The sequence below is a fragment of the Tachypleus tridentatus genome, chromosome 3 (genome assembly GCF_004210375.1).
Source record: "Tachypleus tridentatus isolate NWPU-2018 chromosome 3, ASM421037v1, whole genome shotgun sequence".
Lineage (NCBI taxonomy): Eukaryota > Metazoa > Arthropoda > Merostomata > Xiphosura > Limulidae > Tachypleus > Tachypleus tridentatus.
In genome coordinates, this window is record NC_134827.1 from 15,196,488 (window position 1) to 15,213,465 (window position 16,978).

Below are 16,978 nucleotides of genomic sequence, written 5' to 3' on the forward strand. Positions count from 1 at the left end.
TCATTCTGTTTCTAGATCAGAACCATTGCTATCATAGCCGAGGGCATACCAGAAAATTTGACTCGGAAGATGAACAAAAAGGCAGCTGAGAAAGGAGTGATAATTATTGGTCCAGCCACAGTAAGAAACTAATTCAAAAAATAAATGTTTAATATAAATATAAAACTGGTTACAATTTTTCTAGTTTTTATAACTTCTCTCTTGTTTAAGTAATAGTGCTTATGCTTTTTTATTAATTGTTAGAATAATGTTTTGAATTTCTCAACACTTAGAACTTGTATATCTTAATTTTGTACCTTTATTTGGTGTAAAGAAAAATGGAGAAAAAGTTTGTCTTATATTTTTGTGCTCTATTTTTATTGATTTCTTGTTTTTGATAAGAATTTTTGTACTCATTCCAAAGTATAGGCTTACATTTACTAAGAAAGTACTATTGTCCTTTGGAAATGTAATTATTCATGTCTTGTTTCTTATGTGATTTTTCATTCCCTGTTGGACACTTTATTACTACTATCCCCTCCCTTCATTACCACCATTTTTGGATATTTCATCATGTGGTCTGAATTAATGAAACTCAGCTCAGGAAATAGTTATAGCCAGTATTTTAAATGGCTTTTTTTAATCTCTCTCGTTAGTTTTATAGATGCTTTTACTGTTTTATTCAATGCGAGTCTGTATTATACTTGTTAATTCAGTGATTTTTACAACCCCACACTGCTTTGAATCTGAGCATTGCTTAATAAATGTTTATTGTAGTTCATAAGCTTTTATTTGGTATTCAGGTGATTGTCTGCAAACATAGTTTTGTTTTTACTATTGAAATTTGCTGAAGACTGAATGCTCAACAAATGTTTCTACACTTCTGCTCTGTGCAAGTGTATGTTGCCATACCAGTTCTATTATGAACCTGTTTTATTGTTAAGGACATTTATGTGATTTTGATCTTCTGAGTCACTATGCTTTGTTTGTTTGTTTTTTAAGGTGGGTGGCATTAAACCAGGCTGCTTTAAGATTGGCAACACTGGTGGGATGATGGATAACATTCTTTCATCTAAGCTTTACAGGCCTGGAAGGTATGGTGATGTTTTAAATCATTTACAAAACAAAGAATAGGCTGAAACATGGGTATTTACATTTAAAAAGAAATAACACTATCGGTTTCATGTTTTTTGCATTTCGTTATTGAATTAATTATTAAATTGATGAGACTGAAATATTTTGCAATGATGCAACTGTGTCCAAAGAGGGTATTAAATCATACTTTAAAACAAGTTAACATTTTATTCTAAAGCACAAATTGCTGTTTTTTGCTTTTAGTGAAATATTTTAAATGATGTACTTGGTAATGTTTTATATCAAAATATGAAAATTTATTTTTCTTTGTAAAGATGCTCAAAAAGTAATTTGCTAACTTGTGAAGTTTCTAGATAAGAGGTAAAGCTGAAAATACTACCCAATCTTCATTGAATAGGAAACTAATATTATAAGGGTTTAGTGGCCAGCGAACTAAATAATTAATAGAATAAATGTTTGCACAGAGGGTAAATTCTGGTTTTAATTATTACAACATTTCAGCACCTGCCTGATGGTAACCCAGTACTGTGTTAAAATGTTATACTCATTAGAATCAAAACTTTCATTCTATGGAAATTTATTTTAATTTTGAATTAAGTACTACAAAGATTTCAGAAGATCTAATCTATAGTAAAATTACATAAACAGTGTTTTTTGTTGTTACTTGTTCCTGGAACAAGATCATTATTTTTCATTTTATCTTCTAATCAAATACTGACTAGCTGAAGGCAGATCAATCTGGTGTAAAGTAATCATATTAGTATTTGGCAGATAATATGGATGGAGGGTGTAAGAACTGATATTTAAACTTATGAATATAATTTTGCTTGTTTGAAATTAAGAATTCAAGCTAATATATAGTACATGTAACAACTTGCGTTGAAAAACTATGTATCGTAAGTTACTTAAATAGATTTCATATCCCTAGTGTTGCTTACGTATCTCGGTCTGGTGGTATGTCCAATGAGCTCAATAATATCATTGCTAGATCAGCCAATGGGGTATATGAAGGAGTTGCAATTGGGGGAGATAGGTAAGTTATTTCAAAAATATTCATTATTTATTATTATTAATTTTTATACACTAAATGAGATTAAATGTTTATGCTATTGGATATCTAGTTGATGAAATAATTTTGAAATAAATGTGGATGAAATTTAGCTTGTTAAATTTGATAAACGTTGCCTGCTGGTATGTTTACCATTACATTATCAAAATTCAGCTACGTGTTCTTTAGTTTGGTTTGGTTCTTTCCTTTTGTTATTTGAAATGTTCATGTTTTTCATAATAGAATCTGTCTTTTTGTTGTAAAAGTAAAAATCTAGTTTGTTGTTTTTTGTGTATAAACTTAGACATATTGGCTTAGTCTTGAAAGCTTAGTCATATTCTTAGCATTCTGTCCCTTTTTAATCTTAACATTTTTGCAGTTGAGCAAACAGTGGCATTCCTGTCCATGTTGCAATTTCAGTAATTTTAATTTTTTTATTGGCTTTTTTGACTGATGCTTTTGTGTAGATAAATGTTAGCTCATTCCCCCAATTCATACTTACTACATTTGTTATTAAAAGGTGAAGGGGCTTCAGCAATTAATAATACAGGGTTGGGTGTTGAGCCTTGTTTTCAATTCCAAAGAAGAGCCCAATGTGCAGAGTCTGGCACAATGTGCATTCCTTTAAATTGTTAAGTAGCACATGTAATTATAGCAGCATGATTAATATTTTATTTCTTCATAATTTTTCATCGTACCTTCATAAATAATTTTCTTATTTGACAAATAGGCAATGAACATGGCTTACACGTGTTTCAATACAATTTTTTTAAAATTTATTTTATAAAGCTTATGAGGAAGACTGAAAACAGTTTCTCGTAATTCCATGTGATTTGTAATAAATTCAGATATTAAACTTGTATCAGAAAGACTAATTAGATGAGCTACTAGAGCAAAGAATGTATTGTTTGTTTTAACTCGGTAAATAAGACATTTTTTAGACCATCTTTACTGAATATAGGTATCCAGGAACCACCTTCATGGACCATTTATTACGGTATGAGAGAGAACCAGATGTTAAAATGATGGTATTACTTGGAGAGGTTAGTGTTTAAGAAATATTTCTGAAGCCTAGTCAGGGATAGTTTTGAAAGTGCTTTTATTTCAAGCTTTCATTAAAATGCATCACAATAACTTATAATAGCATTTGTAATTTATTGCAATCCTTAACTTTCTCATTTTTACTTGTAAATCATACTGTTGAAATATTCATGCATATCCTATTTACTATTAATTTAAACAGAAAGGGGGTCTAGCTTTAATGCTATAAACATCTCAAAGTAATCTTTGATCTCATCATAATTCAGTAAAACAATGCTATAGTTAATAGTGTTAAATTATTTATCAGAAACCAGTTTCATAGGTATGGAAGATGATAAAAGTTTTGTGTTAAACCAGATTTTGTGTTTTATTACTTAGCATTGAACAATTACAATGCATTACTGAGTAGATTAAAATGTGTAATTCATAAGTCATTTCAGATTAAGTGAATTCATGAAAATTAAAATTATGATAAATTTTATAATGAACTTCAATCAGTTCTGTAGTAAAAGTTCTTCTCTCTCTTTTTTTTTTCTTCAAAAAAACATTCACTGTAATTCTTTAATTGTCACATTTGGTTTTAGTAAGAGTAATTTAAAGACTTTTTTTTCTGAAAATGTTTGTTGCTTACTTCAACAAGACACAAACTTTATATGATGATCCACTGTGAATGTTATAAATTACGTTTTTGCAAATTTTATTTTTTTTTCTAGTTTATTAAGTTTCTTCCCAAAGGTACATTTAACATATTTAAACTTTTTAAAATATAAATTATTAGTTTTTAAGGAAAAAGCTCCCTAGTAGGTCAGTAGTAAGTTCAAAGACTTTCAGTACTAAAACCATGGATTGAATTCTCTGTGGAAGACAGAACATGGAATGTGTATTGTATGTGTGATTTGTGCTAGAAAACAAAACAATCATCCAAATTTTAGAAAAATGTGTCTAGTAAGAGATAACCAATGATGTGTACTTCTAGCAGTCATAGTTGGTAATCAGTCAGCATTTTCCTTGGTCACAATTCAGTAATAATTGACAATCACTAATAAAATTTTGCTTATTAAAGGTACTATGATTATGATATTGTAGGTATCCTCCTTTCTTTTTTCTCTGCATTGAATTGTATGAGTATTAAATTAATAGTGTTATAATAATCATTACTGGCTAATTGACTCTTAATACTAATTACTGTTCAGTTGTGTAGTGAAGCACAACATGTTCTTAGCAAGTAAACACCACTAAACCATAATGTCCTCTTATAGAAGTTGTCAGCTGGGAAAACAAAATCCAATGTTAGTATAAATCCACTAACAAGAGCTGCAAGAGACAAAATTGCATAATTTTGTGTTACTGAATCCTTGTTCTCAATGCTTGCAAAATTATACCTGTGACTGTATATTTGTAATGTTTGTATTTATATTAACCTTTAGTGAAAAATACTTGGTTTGTGGTATGTCAAGGGTTTTGAGAGTTACTTTTTTTAATGCTAGGTCATACCTTGAAATAAAATGTAAACATTTATTCTTTGTACCATTAATATGGATTTTGTACTTTTGGTTCTCAGCAAGATACAGTAAATTGTTAAAACAATGAGTAGAAATTGTAAATTTATTTCAGGTTTGAAAAATAATATTTTATATTGTAAATCCTTTATAATTTTATTTGCTACTAACTGTTATATCTGACAATGCTACAATGAAACAAAATAACTATGGAAACTTATCACACCTTATCTGTATCTCTAAGATTTCCAGTCTTCTCCTTTCAAAACAATTTTTTACATTGTGTGATGTTAATTAACTCTGGTGTTAATGAAACTTTGTAGAACAAACAGCAACTGCCTGTTGTGGAGACAAGTGTAGAGGAAGACTTTCAAAATATCACACTCTACACTTGTGTCTTTACAACAGGCAGTTGCTGTCCGTTCTACAAAGTTTCATCATGAATACTCTGCCTAAACAATCTATTAAAGAAAAACTATGGTGTTATTTCAATATTTTTTTAATTAATTATCAATTTCTATAATTTGTAGTTTCTGTGGGTATCTTTTTCTTTCCCTGGTGCTAACTTTGATATATCTTCTTGTCAAGAAAATCTTGTGAAAAACTACAAAACTTAAAATGTGCACTGATTATCAAACAGTTCGTTCTTTTTGGCTGCATTTCATTGTTCCTTAATTGAATAGATAACTTAAAATGTATGAGGTGTGAAAGTGTAAGATTGGAGGATTGTTTTGAAAGTAACTTTGAAAAGTTTAGTAGTACTTGCAGTTAGTGATTTTATATGAAGAGATATCATTTTTAAGGTTGGTGGGATTGAAGAGTATGAGGTGTGTGAAGCATTGAAAGATGGAAGAATCTCAAAACCATTGGTAGCATGGTGTATAGGAACATGTGCTGGAATGTTCACATCAGAAGTTCAGTTTGGTCATGCAGGAGCGTGTGCTAATACTGAGAGAGAAACTGCAGTTACAAAGAACAAAGCTTTAGCTGATGCTGGAGCACACGTGCCACCCACATTTGATGAACTAGGCAACAAAATAAAGTGAGTTACATCTTCCATATTCCTTTAGTTTGTTTGTGGCTAAATTGTAACTTTGGGGTTGTTGAAAGAAAAACAGGTGTAAGCTTAATAGTCACTATATTGAACTACATTGTTTTATGTGGGGGACTTTTAAGAAGAAAAAAAAACATCTAACAAAAAAACACATTCTGTGAAAATTGTTTTTTACAAACCAAACAGCATGTGAAAGAGTAATTATCTCAGTTCATTTTGTACAAAGATGCATACAAGCCACATATTTGAGAAACTTTTATAAGACTTCCTACATTTTACCTCTGTATCAGATTTATTTATGCTGAAATTAGCTATCTCAATTTTTATGTTAAACTAGGACATTTCCCCACAAACAATTTTTTTTTCTTCAGACTTTTCAGTCTCTTGCAAAATATAGGCTGAACTTATGTAGTATGTTTAGAAACTTCAAGCTACTATTATATTAAGAATAATGTAAAAAGGTTGTCCATGAGTATACCTGGTACATGTAGCAAACAGTATATTGGAATGGCCCAATGTTTTAGTACTTTATTGCTAAAATAACCTAAATGAGACATAAAAAACAAAACTGTGCCATACATACATAATACATTTCATGTGATATAAAATTAACATGGTATTATACGGGATGAATGTAAGGTATTACACAAAGAATCTGGTGAAAAGAAGAAAAATTAGATGTTTTTATAAGGACTATCAAAGCTCTTCTCCTGACATGAATCAAAATGGACAAACATTTTTGAAAACAGCATGGTAACATTTTATCAAAAACAACAAAAATGCCAGTGTTGAGGCTGTATTATAATTTATAGACTAAGTAATATATTAAAACTTCATCATTTTTGGAATTTTATTTTCTACAGGATTAATTTACACAATACTATTGTATTAAGTAGTGTATTTCTGTTGGAATTATTATATCTATGTGTGTGTGTGTATAAACACATATTATAATTACTCATTTTCTAATCATTACTTTTAGATGTTACTGTTAGTAAGTAATACTTTAAACACATTCTATTGAACATTTATAAACCGTATTCTTTCCTTGTAACACAAACATCTTGCCTGTTAAGGGTTTTAGTAAGAATGCCCATTGTTTGCAGAAATAAATAAAAATTATGTTCATGGAGGAATGCTCTAGTTTTTAACATAGGCTTAATATCTCAGAATTAACTTAAAATTGTATCCAAATTTATAGGTGTGTCAGAGATAAACCTGATCTTGTATCTTTGTAATTTTTTCAGTATAAAATTAATAATCTGAAAGTTTGTTTTAAATAACATTAGTATAGCTGATTTTCTTATTTTTGTCAGCCTTAGTCATGTAGTAAAAAATAAGGTTACAGTCATCCATTTAGGTTCATATCTTTAATATGATTCATTAAATTATTGCTTACATCAGATTGAACTATAATGTTCATAAGTATCTATTCATTATGATATATGAACATAGTAGTATGTAGTGTATGTGTGTGCACTGTATATATGTATGTATGTGAGTAAACACTTGCACACAGTATTTGACCAATATATTTATATCTGATGTTTAAATTTAGTCATACTGTAGTCCTATTTATCAATGTACTTCTGTGTTCATTAAAATAAAAAAAAGTTTTAGTAATGTTATTTTCACTTTGTTATACAATAAAACCTATCTAAGGTGGAATCGCACAGGACCAGGTAAAATTTCTTTCTTAAGCAGGTTTTCTGGCTTAGACATAGTGAACACACATTTCCTTAATTATATATAATTTAAGTGGAATATTATACTTGCTTGACTCAAGGAAAGTAAGATGTTTATTCACAAAGTTATTATACTGTTTATGCTATATTTATTAGAATAAGAACAAAAATAGGCATTCAAAATATATATATGCAAACAAAATCTTAAATTTATTTGAAGAAAGTGTCCAATACAGTTGTTTCATTTTCTTTAATGGGCTTTCTCACACGGTTAAAAGAGAACACCAATTCTACGACCTTTTCATGAGGTTTATTTTACCCCTTCATTTTTCCATACAATTTGATAGTGTTAATATAACTTAACACTTGCGATGAAGTAGGAATTTCTATTTCCTCACTGTCTTTTTCCATTTTGTTCATCTTTTGAATCTCTCACACTGTTACCACTATCTTGCAATTCAATTATAGATTTTAAATCAATTTCATCAGTTTCTGTTAAAATATTCTTGTCAATGTTTACAGAATTGTCTGCATCAGTCTTCTCAAACAATTTCTCCACAATATCTGCCGTTATCAAGAATAAATTCACAGTTTTGAAAGCACTTTATTACGCATTTCATTGAGTGACTTAGAAATAAAACTGCAATTGCATCTAAAACATCACTTTTCATGGTCGTTTCAGACACAATAATATACTGAAGCATCAATTTTCTGTGTTTCAATTTTATACACTGTATAATTCCATTATCTAGTGGCTGTAAAACTGATGTTGTACATGGAGGTAGAAAGACTAAACAAACATTTGAAAGTTGAACATTTGGGTGACAAGTTGCATTATCTAGTAAAAATAGAATATTCTTGTTTTTTTTTTTCCATTCTTTTGTTTAATTTGTTCAAAAATTCATCGAATATAGCACTTGTCATCCACACTTTATTATTCATTTTTCATTCCACAGGAAGTTGATTCTTCCTTAAATCTTTGAAACAGTGCAGATTTTCACTTTTACTTATTCCCTATGGTACATTTTCTCAAAATTTTAAAATTAGGGAAGATAGGAATTTATTTTTTTCATGAGAATTATTTAAAGAGTAGAATTTTGCATTTAAAAGACAAATATATTTCTACAAATCATGAATCTAATTTAACTGCAAAAATAATGACAGCAGAAAAAAGAACAAAATATATTTAACCAATACTTATTGTAATAAAATGTTCGAGAATTTATCAATATTTAACAAATTATTAATTAAATAAGAAATTAATATTTTATTAAAAACATTTTTCCACCTTAATCAGATTCTAATCCTACTTGTTGATATATGAGGTAGGTGAAAGATAGTTTTTCATCTGCGTTACATTGGTTCCACCAAATAGAGAGCCTTTTATAATTCTACAAAATCTTGATATTTCCAGCTTGTTCAGGTTTCTGCCCTATGCAGTTTCTGGCTTAGACAGGCTTTACTGTATTATATAGACTTAATGTTCTTTACATACATACAATTAAATTGAAGTCTTCTGAATTGAGAGAAAGTGATAAATGGAAATTTGGTAAGGAAAAAGACAATTTGATTTGAATGGAATCTGAAATGTTATACAGAAAATTTTCTTATAAGTAACAACTGATATTCTTTGTGTCAAATAATATACCAGTATCCAAAAAACACTGCTGTGTCTTTAGCAGTCAATGACATGCCTCAACTCTTCACATGTGGGGCTAGGTACATAGAGTTCTACACACAGCTGATGGCTGTGTAGGGCATCTCATTGACCGTGAGGTTAAACATAATTGAGTTAAATCTATTCCACAACACGTGATATCCACCAAACACCTCATCATACAAAAAACACTTTATACCAAATTGTATGATCATAAATGACAAACCAGTGAACTTGTAAGAGATGGCAGATACAGCGATGCTTTCAAAACCTTGATATCAGGGGAGAATTTCAGTGATATTGCTACCAGTCCCTACTCAAACAAATGACAGTACTGCTACCATCTATAAATAAATTCACACACAAGATCTTTACACACAAACACTTGTGTGAGATGGAGTTCTGAGGGATTACAGATTACATTCCTTTGCAGTGCATAGTACTTGCTACATCTATCCCTCCCTTATGCATAGGGTGATGTCTGTATTTTGCTACTCCTAATTTAACTTTTGCATAGTGAAATGAAGTTAAAAAAACACTTCCCATTAGTGCATGCACATTAATGTTTTAATCATATTTATGAAATAAATACTAAACATTGTGTTTAACCCTGAAATTACTGATGACTTTTTAAACACACTTATCTAAGCTATTTATGCACCAAATGATATATGTGTCACACATGTTGTAGGAGGCAAAAACATAAAATTATTGAAGATCATGTAATCTGTAGACTCCAAAGGTAGTAATTTATAAAAAAAAATTTAGTATTTTAAGTTCTTAAACTTGTTAATGACTGAACATACTTTGTCAGTTAACATGTAATTTTTAGATTAGGTATAATTAAAGTATTAATTGGATTTTCATAATTTTAATATATGCTCAAATATTTGTCACTATATTCACAAATTGATGAGTTCCTGTGTCACGTTTCATCAGTATTATAATAGCTGTCTGAAATAGTTTTTTTTTTAATTGAAGTGATTTTAATCGCGAAGGTATTGCTTGTCAGATCTAAATCTGCTCATTTTGTTTTACACTTGAACATAAAATTCATTCTACATGAAAATAAATACAACTTTACATTAGAAGACAGTAATTTTCATTCTGAAATGATGTGTTTCTAATTGTTATCATACATTCAGTTCATTCAGCTTAATGAATGCACTAAAATCTGCATTTATATAATTAGATAATTTTCTTTTAGAAACATATAAATAAGTTTTTCAGTGTGTAAGGTTGGGAAAGTCTCCTAGATCTTTTGGTCTATTGCTTTTAGTAAACTTTTTCTCAGCAGTATTTTAAATATCTCTTTGATTCCCTGTACTAGACTTAGTGGTTATCATTTTTAGACTGTGAATCCAGTAGTTCATGGTTTGCATCCTGTTGCTGAAAAACCAACTCTGTTTTTCAAGGCTGTAGATGCACTTGAGAGTGAAAGTGAAATCCCACTCTTCAGTCTGACAAGAGTAGCTCAAGATCTGCAGTGGGTGTTATTAACTAACTGTCTTTCATTTAGTATATTAGTTCAAAATTAAAGATGGCTGTAGTCAAAAAAAGCCCTTTTGCAGCTTTCCATAAATTCTGAAAACAACAAACTCTGTAATTTTCAATAAAGATTTAAACTGATATATTTTAAATCATTAGGAATATAGGCAAAAAAAACTAAAGAAGTTAATTTTGTTTGCTTTTCCTATTAGACAAGTTTATGAAGATCTCGTAGGAAAAGGAACTATTGTTCCAAAGCCTGAAGTTCCTCCTCCAACTGTCCCAATGGATTACAGTTGGGCAAGAGTAAGTGTTTTTAATTTTCAATAATGTTTATCAGGAAAATACGGTCAATTTATTTTGGTTATCCTCATATATTTTTATTTCTTGCTGAGTTGTTTAGAAATTTATTTAGTAGATAAAAATACAATTTTGCTGCATTTACTTGGGTGGACTTAGTCTGGTCAGCTTTGGTCATTTCAGTTGTTACTATATTTGAAATTAGGAAATTTTTTCATAAAACTAAAAACACGTTTCAGTGTAAGTTTCAGTGTAATTTGTTTCATTATTTAAGGAACTTGGGTTGATTAGAAAACCAGCTTCTTTTATGACAAGTATTTGTGATGAACGAGGACAAGAACTTCTCTATGCTGGGATCCCCATCACTAAGGTCATAAAGGGGGAACTTGGAATAGGAGGTGTACTTAGTTTACTGTGGTTCCAACGACAATTGCCAAAATATGCTTGCAAGTTCTTGGAGATGGTACTCATGATCACAGCTGATCATGGCCCTGCTGTCTCTGGTGCTCACAACACAATAGTATGTGCAAGGGCAGGAAAGGATCTTGTATCATCCCTTGTTTCTGGCCTGCTCACAATTGTAAGTTTTAAGCTTATTTCAGCTTGTACTTTTTTAAGAATTAATTAAAAGTATTAACTGAAATATTAGAATTTTTCTAAGGGAACTTCAGTATTAGCATAAAGTGAAACATTTTCTACCTGTAAAGTATATTTATTTGTCATAATCTTTATTGCAATTTGCCAGATACCTCATTTTAGTTATTTCATATTGAGAATCTTTGGTAATACTGTTTTAAAAGCTATCAAAACAGTTTTTTAACATAACTCTTGGCAATACTCATAGAATTACATTTGTCATATTTATACTGCAGCACTAAATCATAACTGAAATATAAAAATATGCATTACATTGAAAAGCAAGTATTATGTAAGTGAAAAATCTTCTCAACTGAATCTAAACCTGATAAACAAGAATAAATAGTATGATGAAGGAACACCTACACAAGTGTATACATTTATTGTTTTCTTAGCTATCATCTTTGTATATACAGATATTTAAACTCAAATTACTTATTTAGTTATTTCTTTTAAATATGAATCTCCAATTCCAGCACAATGTATTTTATAACCCTATAATTCCATATTTATGACCCTATGATAGAATCGGGTCCATCAGAATCACTATAGCTACCGACTTTTAGAATTATGTTAACTAGAAATAACCGTTATTGTTGGAATGTCTACTGATTAAACATTAATCTTTTAATCTTTTTAAAGCTACAAGAAAAATTAAGTGACACATTTGTTTAGTATTAAAAAATAACTATTTTAATGTGAATATTAAAAACTAGCATTAATTTTTTGCAGAATTTAGCAAAATTTATTTCTGTAGTGACTGTCCAAAATAAATTTCTTTCAGCTTCCTCACACCTATGTTTTTTCCTAAGAGGTTTAAAAAAATTATAAAAATTATACTTGATTTAAGATGTTCTTTAAGGTAAATAAACAATAGATGTTTTGAAATGTTTAAGTTGTGATGTCTGACTCTTAATACATTTGCAATGTTTAATACCCTGCAGAAATTTTTAAATGAAGATCATTTCCAGTCATTTGACTTTCTTTCAACAGGGAGATAGATTTGGTGGTGCATTGGATGGAGCAGCCAAGCAGTTCACTCAAGCATATGATGGTGGAATGATTCCTATGGAATTTGTGAACACTATGAGAAAAAAAGGAGAACTAATCATGGGGATTGGCCACAGAGTAAAATCGGTATGGGAAGGAAAGTTAAATATGTAACATTTTGTACAATGAATCTTATCTGAGGAGAAAATTGATATTGGAAAAAGACACTAACTGGAGATTTGACAACAGTTTGTGAAGATCAAAGAAAAACCTTGTATATTAGAGCTATTAATTTGATGGTAGCAAAGATTTTTCATTTTAAGTATTATAAAATTAATCAGCAGGAAAAGTTAAAGTATATCAGTGTGATAGCAAATACATATATTTTGTGATATGGATTTCAAAAACAGCTTCAGAGATGCCAACCATTACGATTAGAGCGTAATCATCATTTGGTGTATACATTACGACTATACGCTCATACAGACAAATATTACGACTTGTTGCAACTCCCAAATTATTATATATTATATAGGCCTATACAATAAAGTGATAAATTGTTCTCCCAGGGCTTGAAAGGGGTGAAAAGAAAATTTCTAGTAAGATACAAATAAATTTTGATAATAAATAAAAGACCTAGTCCAAATGGCTACTTGCGATAATCATGTATGTGCTTGAAATAATAAAACAATATTTGTATCTCCAACGTCTACCAATAGTTTGAGTGCTGTGCTTCTCTGTACAATGTGCGTGGGGGAATTCATAATTACGTCATCAGTGCTTGTCAGCCAATCAGCTCTCGTGTAGATGGGTATTTCTCGTTTTCTAAGCGGCATAGAAAAAAGAGGCCTCGTTCATCAGCTTGTCTTGTTTCTGGCAAATCTAAAAGGACTAAAACTGTGAATGAAAAATTTAGGAAAGAGTATGGTGCAAAATATCCAGTTATTGCATCAAAAGTCAGTGACAGTCATGCGTTTTGTACAGTTTTTCACATCAATTTTTCTGTGGTGCATGGTGGGATAAACAATTGTTCCAGATATACAAAATCGGCATCTCACCAACAAAAGGCTGAGGTGAAGACAAAAACAATGCAGATAACGACATTTGTGAGTAAGAATTCAGAATATGAAACCATAAATGCAGAAGTGATGTTCACACAATTTGTCATTGCTCATAATTTACATTCTCATGAAAGCAAAGGCTGCAACAGCTGCAAAACATGATATAAACTAGTCCTTACACAAAGGCTTTTTCTGCTTTCTGTTTATGCATGTTCAATGTTGTTTTACCAGTATGTTTGTTACTCTGAACTAAATAAAAGACATAATTTCAAATTTTTTTTTAAATTTATTTATTAAATACACAAAACAGTCATAAATGTGCAATCTATAGCAGTAATAAACAATAATAGTTATAATAATAATATAATAATAAACAGCTTAGAGACATTGGTCAGGCTTTGTAGCTGCAAATGATAAAGGGCTCTGTCTACAATCATTACGCTCAGTCATTTGAAATAGTTGGCATCTCTTCAGCTTTCTAACTATCATGCCCAGATTAGTGAATTTTACTTTGACAAAATTGCATCATTGAATTAAAATAATTATTGGACATACATGTGTAATCATACTTCCATGAATTAAAATAAAATACTTCAGGATTGAAACTTGTTCAATCAGGAAATTCTACTTAGTATTGAATGTAAAAATTGTCAAAAATAAATTTTTGATTTTGAGTTGATTTCAATACACTCTGAATTTTTTCTTCAGGTGGGTATCTCGTCATCACAAAGTTGCAACACAATTAGTTGTTGTTTTTTTTAGCTCTTTCGTTTTATATTTCAATGTTATTATGTTGTTGCAGCAGGATTGAGAAGCAAGTTTTTCATCAAACTACATAAATTAGGCTAGTCAAACCATTTTTCACACATCTCTCTATATACATATTAAATGGAACCTTCTTATTAACTATTTAAAAAGGATTGCCATGAATGTGATTTGAGTTCAGTAAGAGTTATTTTTATTGTATGTCTGTGATTGTTAACATTGTATAATTTCATATGGTACTTTTTTAATTAAAACAAAGAAATCAGCTTTTAGTTAATCTGTAGTCAATCTTCAGTTGTTTCAGAAAAAAATTACAGTGGAATATTTTCAAATATCAAAGCTGCAAATTCATATAAATATTACATATAAAAATGAGATTTTTATTCTGAAAACGTGTCTGTAGAAAGTTGTTCTGAACTTTAAGCTATTTCATCAAATAATTTTTTTTCACATACAATGAAATAAAACGTACAACAGGCACATCAAACATTTCCTTAATTAACATGTTTGTTTAAGTGAATAAAATTTATCATAAATAACAAATATATACTGTATATATAATTATTTCAAGAGTAATTTTCACCTGGTTTAATTATATATAAACAATAAGTTATTAAATCTAAATACTTCAACTTGACTTTTACAGATAAACAATAGTTTTATTGAAATTAGTTTATTATGTTCTGGTATGTAATAAACAGCTAAACAACCCAGACATGAGAGTCCAGCTGTTGAAAGAGTATGTAAGAGAACATTTTCCAGCCACTCCCGTGTTAGACTATGCTCTTCAAGTTGAAAAGATTACAACTTCAAAGGTTTGTCTTATAACATTTCCAAAAAGTATTACATTATATTCTTAGAGCAAAATATAAAAGGCCTAATTAAGGAGTGTGTTTTAAATTTGTGTTGATTTTACATAATGCTATTCCATGCACTTGCAAAAAGTAGACATATTACAATGTATTTCATTTGTTTGTGCTCCATCAAAAGCTTTTATTTATAAACTCTCACACATAGCACAATAGAGTAATCTTACTTCTTTTCAGTTTTAAAAATACATATGACTGTTGCATACTTGGCCCTCTGGCACTTAAGCCTAAGCATAACTAACTGCTGTATCATTTCTTATTATCCTATAAGAGTTTAATTTCCTAGTGCTTTGTCATGTGTATCCACAGGCAGAAAGGTATTTGTGCTTTGGTATATATAACAAAGACGAATAAGTTTCCACATGTGAATACATATAATAAAACACTAGTATTACTTTTCAGTTTTCTCTCCCCTTATTAATTTCTTTGATTAATTTTTGTGACTTTAAACGTTAATTTTCAAGACGTAATTTTACAAAGAATATGTAATAAAAACATTCAAATACAGCTTTTTAGCTAAATATAAATAGCCTTAACTAAATGTGTGTATGTACAAAAATATAATACATCTTGTGTAAATTATGTTAAAATATGTTCAAAAACAAAGTTAGTTAAAGTTTATCCACTCTGCTTTCTCTGTTTATTTTTATTCAATTAAAATCTTGTTTTAACTACACTTTTTTGTGTGTAGGAAAACACACTATACAAAGAGACTTGGATTTATATATGACACAGATTTGTAAGCATAATGAAATATGTTTATTTAGTGTATGTTATTGTATTTCATGTATGTATTAAAATATTTTGATCATGCTTATGAATTATTATGTCACCTATATGTAAGTATACTTTCTTTTGTTACTATAGAAGTACAAACATTCCAAAATATTTTATAACTTAATATCTCTTACTTACTTTATCATCCTTTTTATGATTCCTAGTTATATTTTTTATAGTTTGACAATTCCAAATGTCTTCACACAATTACTACTAAACTCAGCATGGCCAGGTGGTTAAGGCACTAGACCTGTAATCTGAGGGTCCCTAGTTTGAATCCCTATCATACTGAACATGCTCGCCCTTTCAGCTGTAGGGAGCCTTATAATGTGATGGTCAATCCCACTATTCGCTGGTAAAAGAGTATCCCAAGAGTTGGTGGTGGGTGATGATGACTAGCTGCCTTTCCTCTAATCTTACACTGATAAATTAGGGACGGCTAACGCAGCTAGCCCTAATGTAGCTTTGAGCAAAATTCAAAAATAAACAATTACTACTACTCCTGTGTTGTATACTATGCATTTATATCTGCACAAAAAAAAATTATAAAATATTTAAAATAAATAATTGTTTATGTTTGACATTGAAGGTCAAGAAAAGAATATGAAAATATAGATTCTTTAGGATTTTAAATTTTCTCAATATACATTCTTTAAAATATTTGCTGGCATATAGTGGATTTTTTCAGGACACCAAACATAGAATTTGAGTAGTTGTGTTTTTTTGTGACATGTAATGTAAAACGTAAAAGAATGTACTGTACTCTGGTTTTATATAGTTCAGTGTTTTAGTTTATTATCTATAGAAATCATATTTTAATAGATTTTCTTTTCCTAATGAAAATTAGAAACCAAATTTGATTCTTAACGTGGATGGTGTCACAGCAACAGCTGTGGTGGACTTGCTAAGAAACAGTGGCTGTTTCACCCAAGAAGAAGCCCAAGAATATATTGACATTGGAGTCTTGAATGGATTATTTGTACTGGGACGCTCAATTGGGTTCGTAGGTGAGTTTTGGGGGAAATTATTAGAAA

At 29.7% G+C, this 16,978-nt stretch overlaps 1 protein-coding gene across 3 annotated transcripts in view; it reads left to right on the forward strand.

Annotated features, from left to right (window-relative positions):
• Positions 1–16,978, forward strand: part of LOC143246407 (ATP-citrate synthase-like) — a 59,795-nt gene that overhangs the window by 38,993 nt on the left and 3,824 nt on the right. For all 3 annotated transcript variants that reach the window (XM_076493056.1, XM_076493057.1, XM_076493058.1), the window contains exons 17-26: positions 16–120; positions 982–1,073; positions 2,003–2,107; positions 3,084–3,165; positions 5,466–5,704; positions 10,759–10,852; positions 11,121–11,426; positions 12,476–12,619; positions 15,000–15,113; positions 16,792–16,951. In XM_076493056.1, coding sequence (XP_076349171.1) covers positions 16–120; positions 982–1,073; positions 2,003–2,107; positions 3,084–3,165; positions 5,466–5,704; positions 10,759–10,852; positions 11,121–11,426; positions 12,476–12,619; positions 15,000–15,113; positions 16,792–16,951 — 1,441 coding nt within the window. The remainder of the gene's footprint in view (positions 1–15; positions 121–981; positions 1,074–2,002; positions 2,108–3,083; positions 3,166–5,465; positions 5,705–10,758; positions 10,853–11,120; positions 11,427–12,475; positions 12,620–14,999; positions 15,114–16,791; positions 16,952–16,978) is intronic.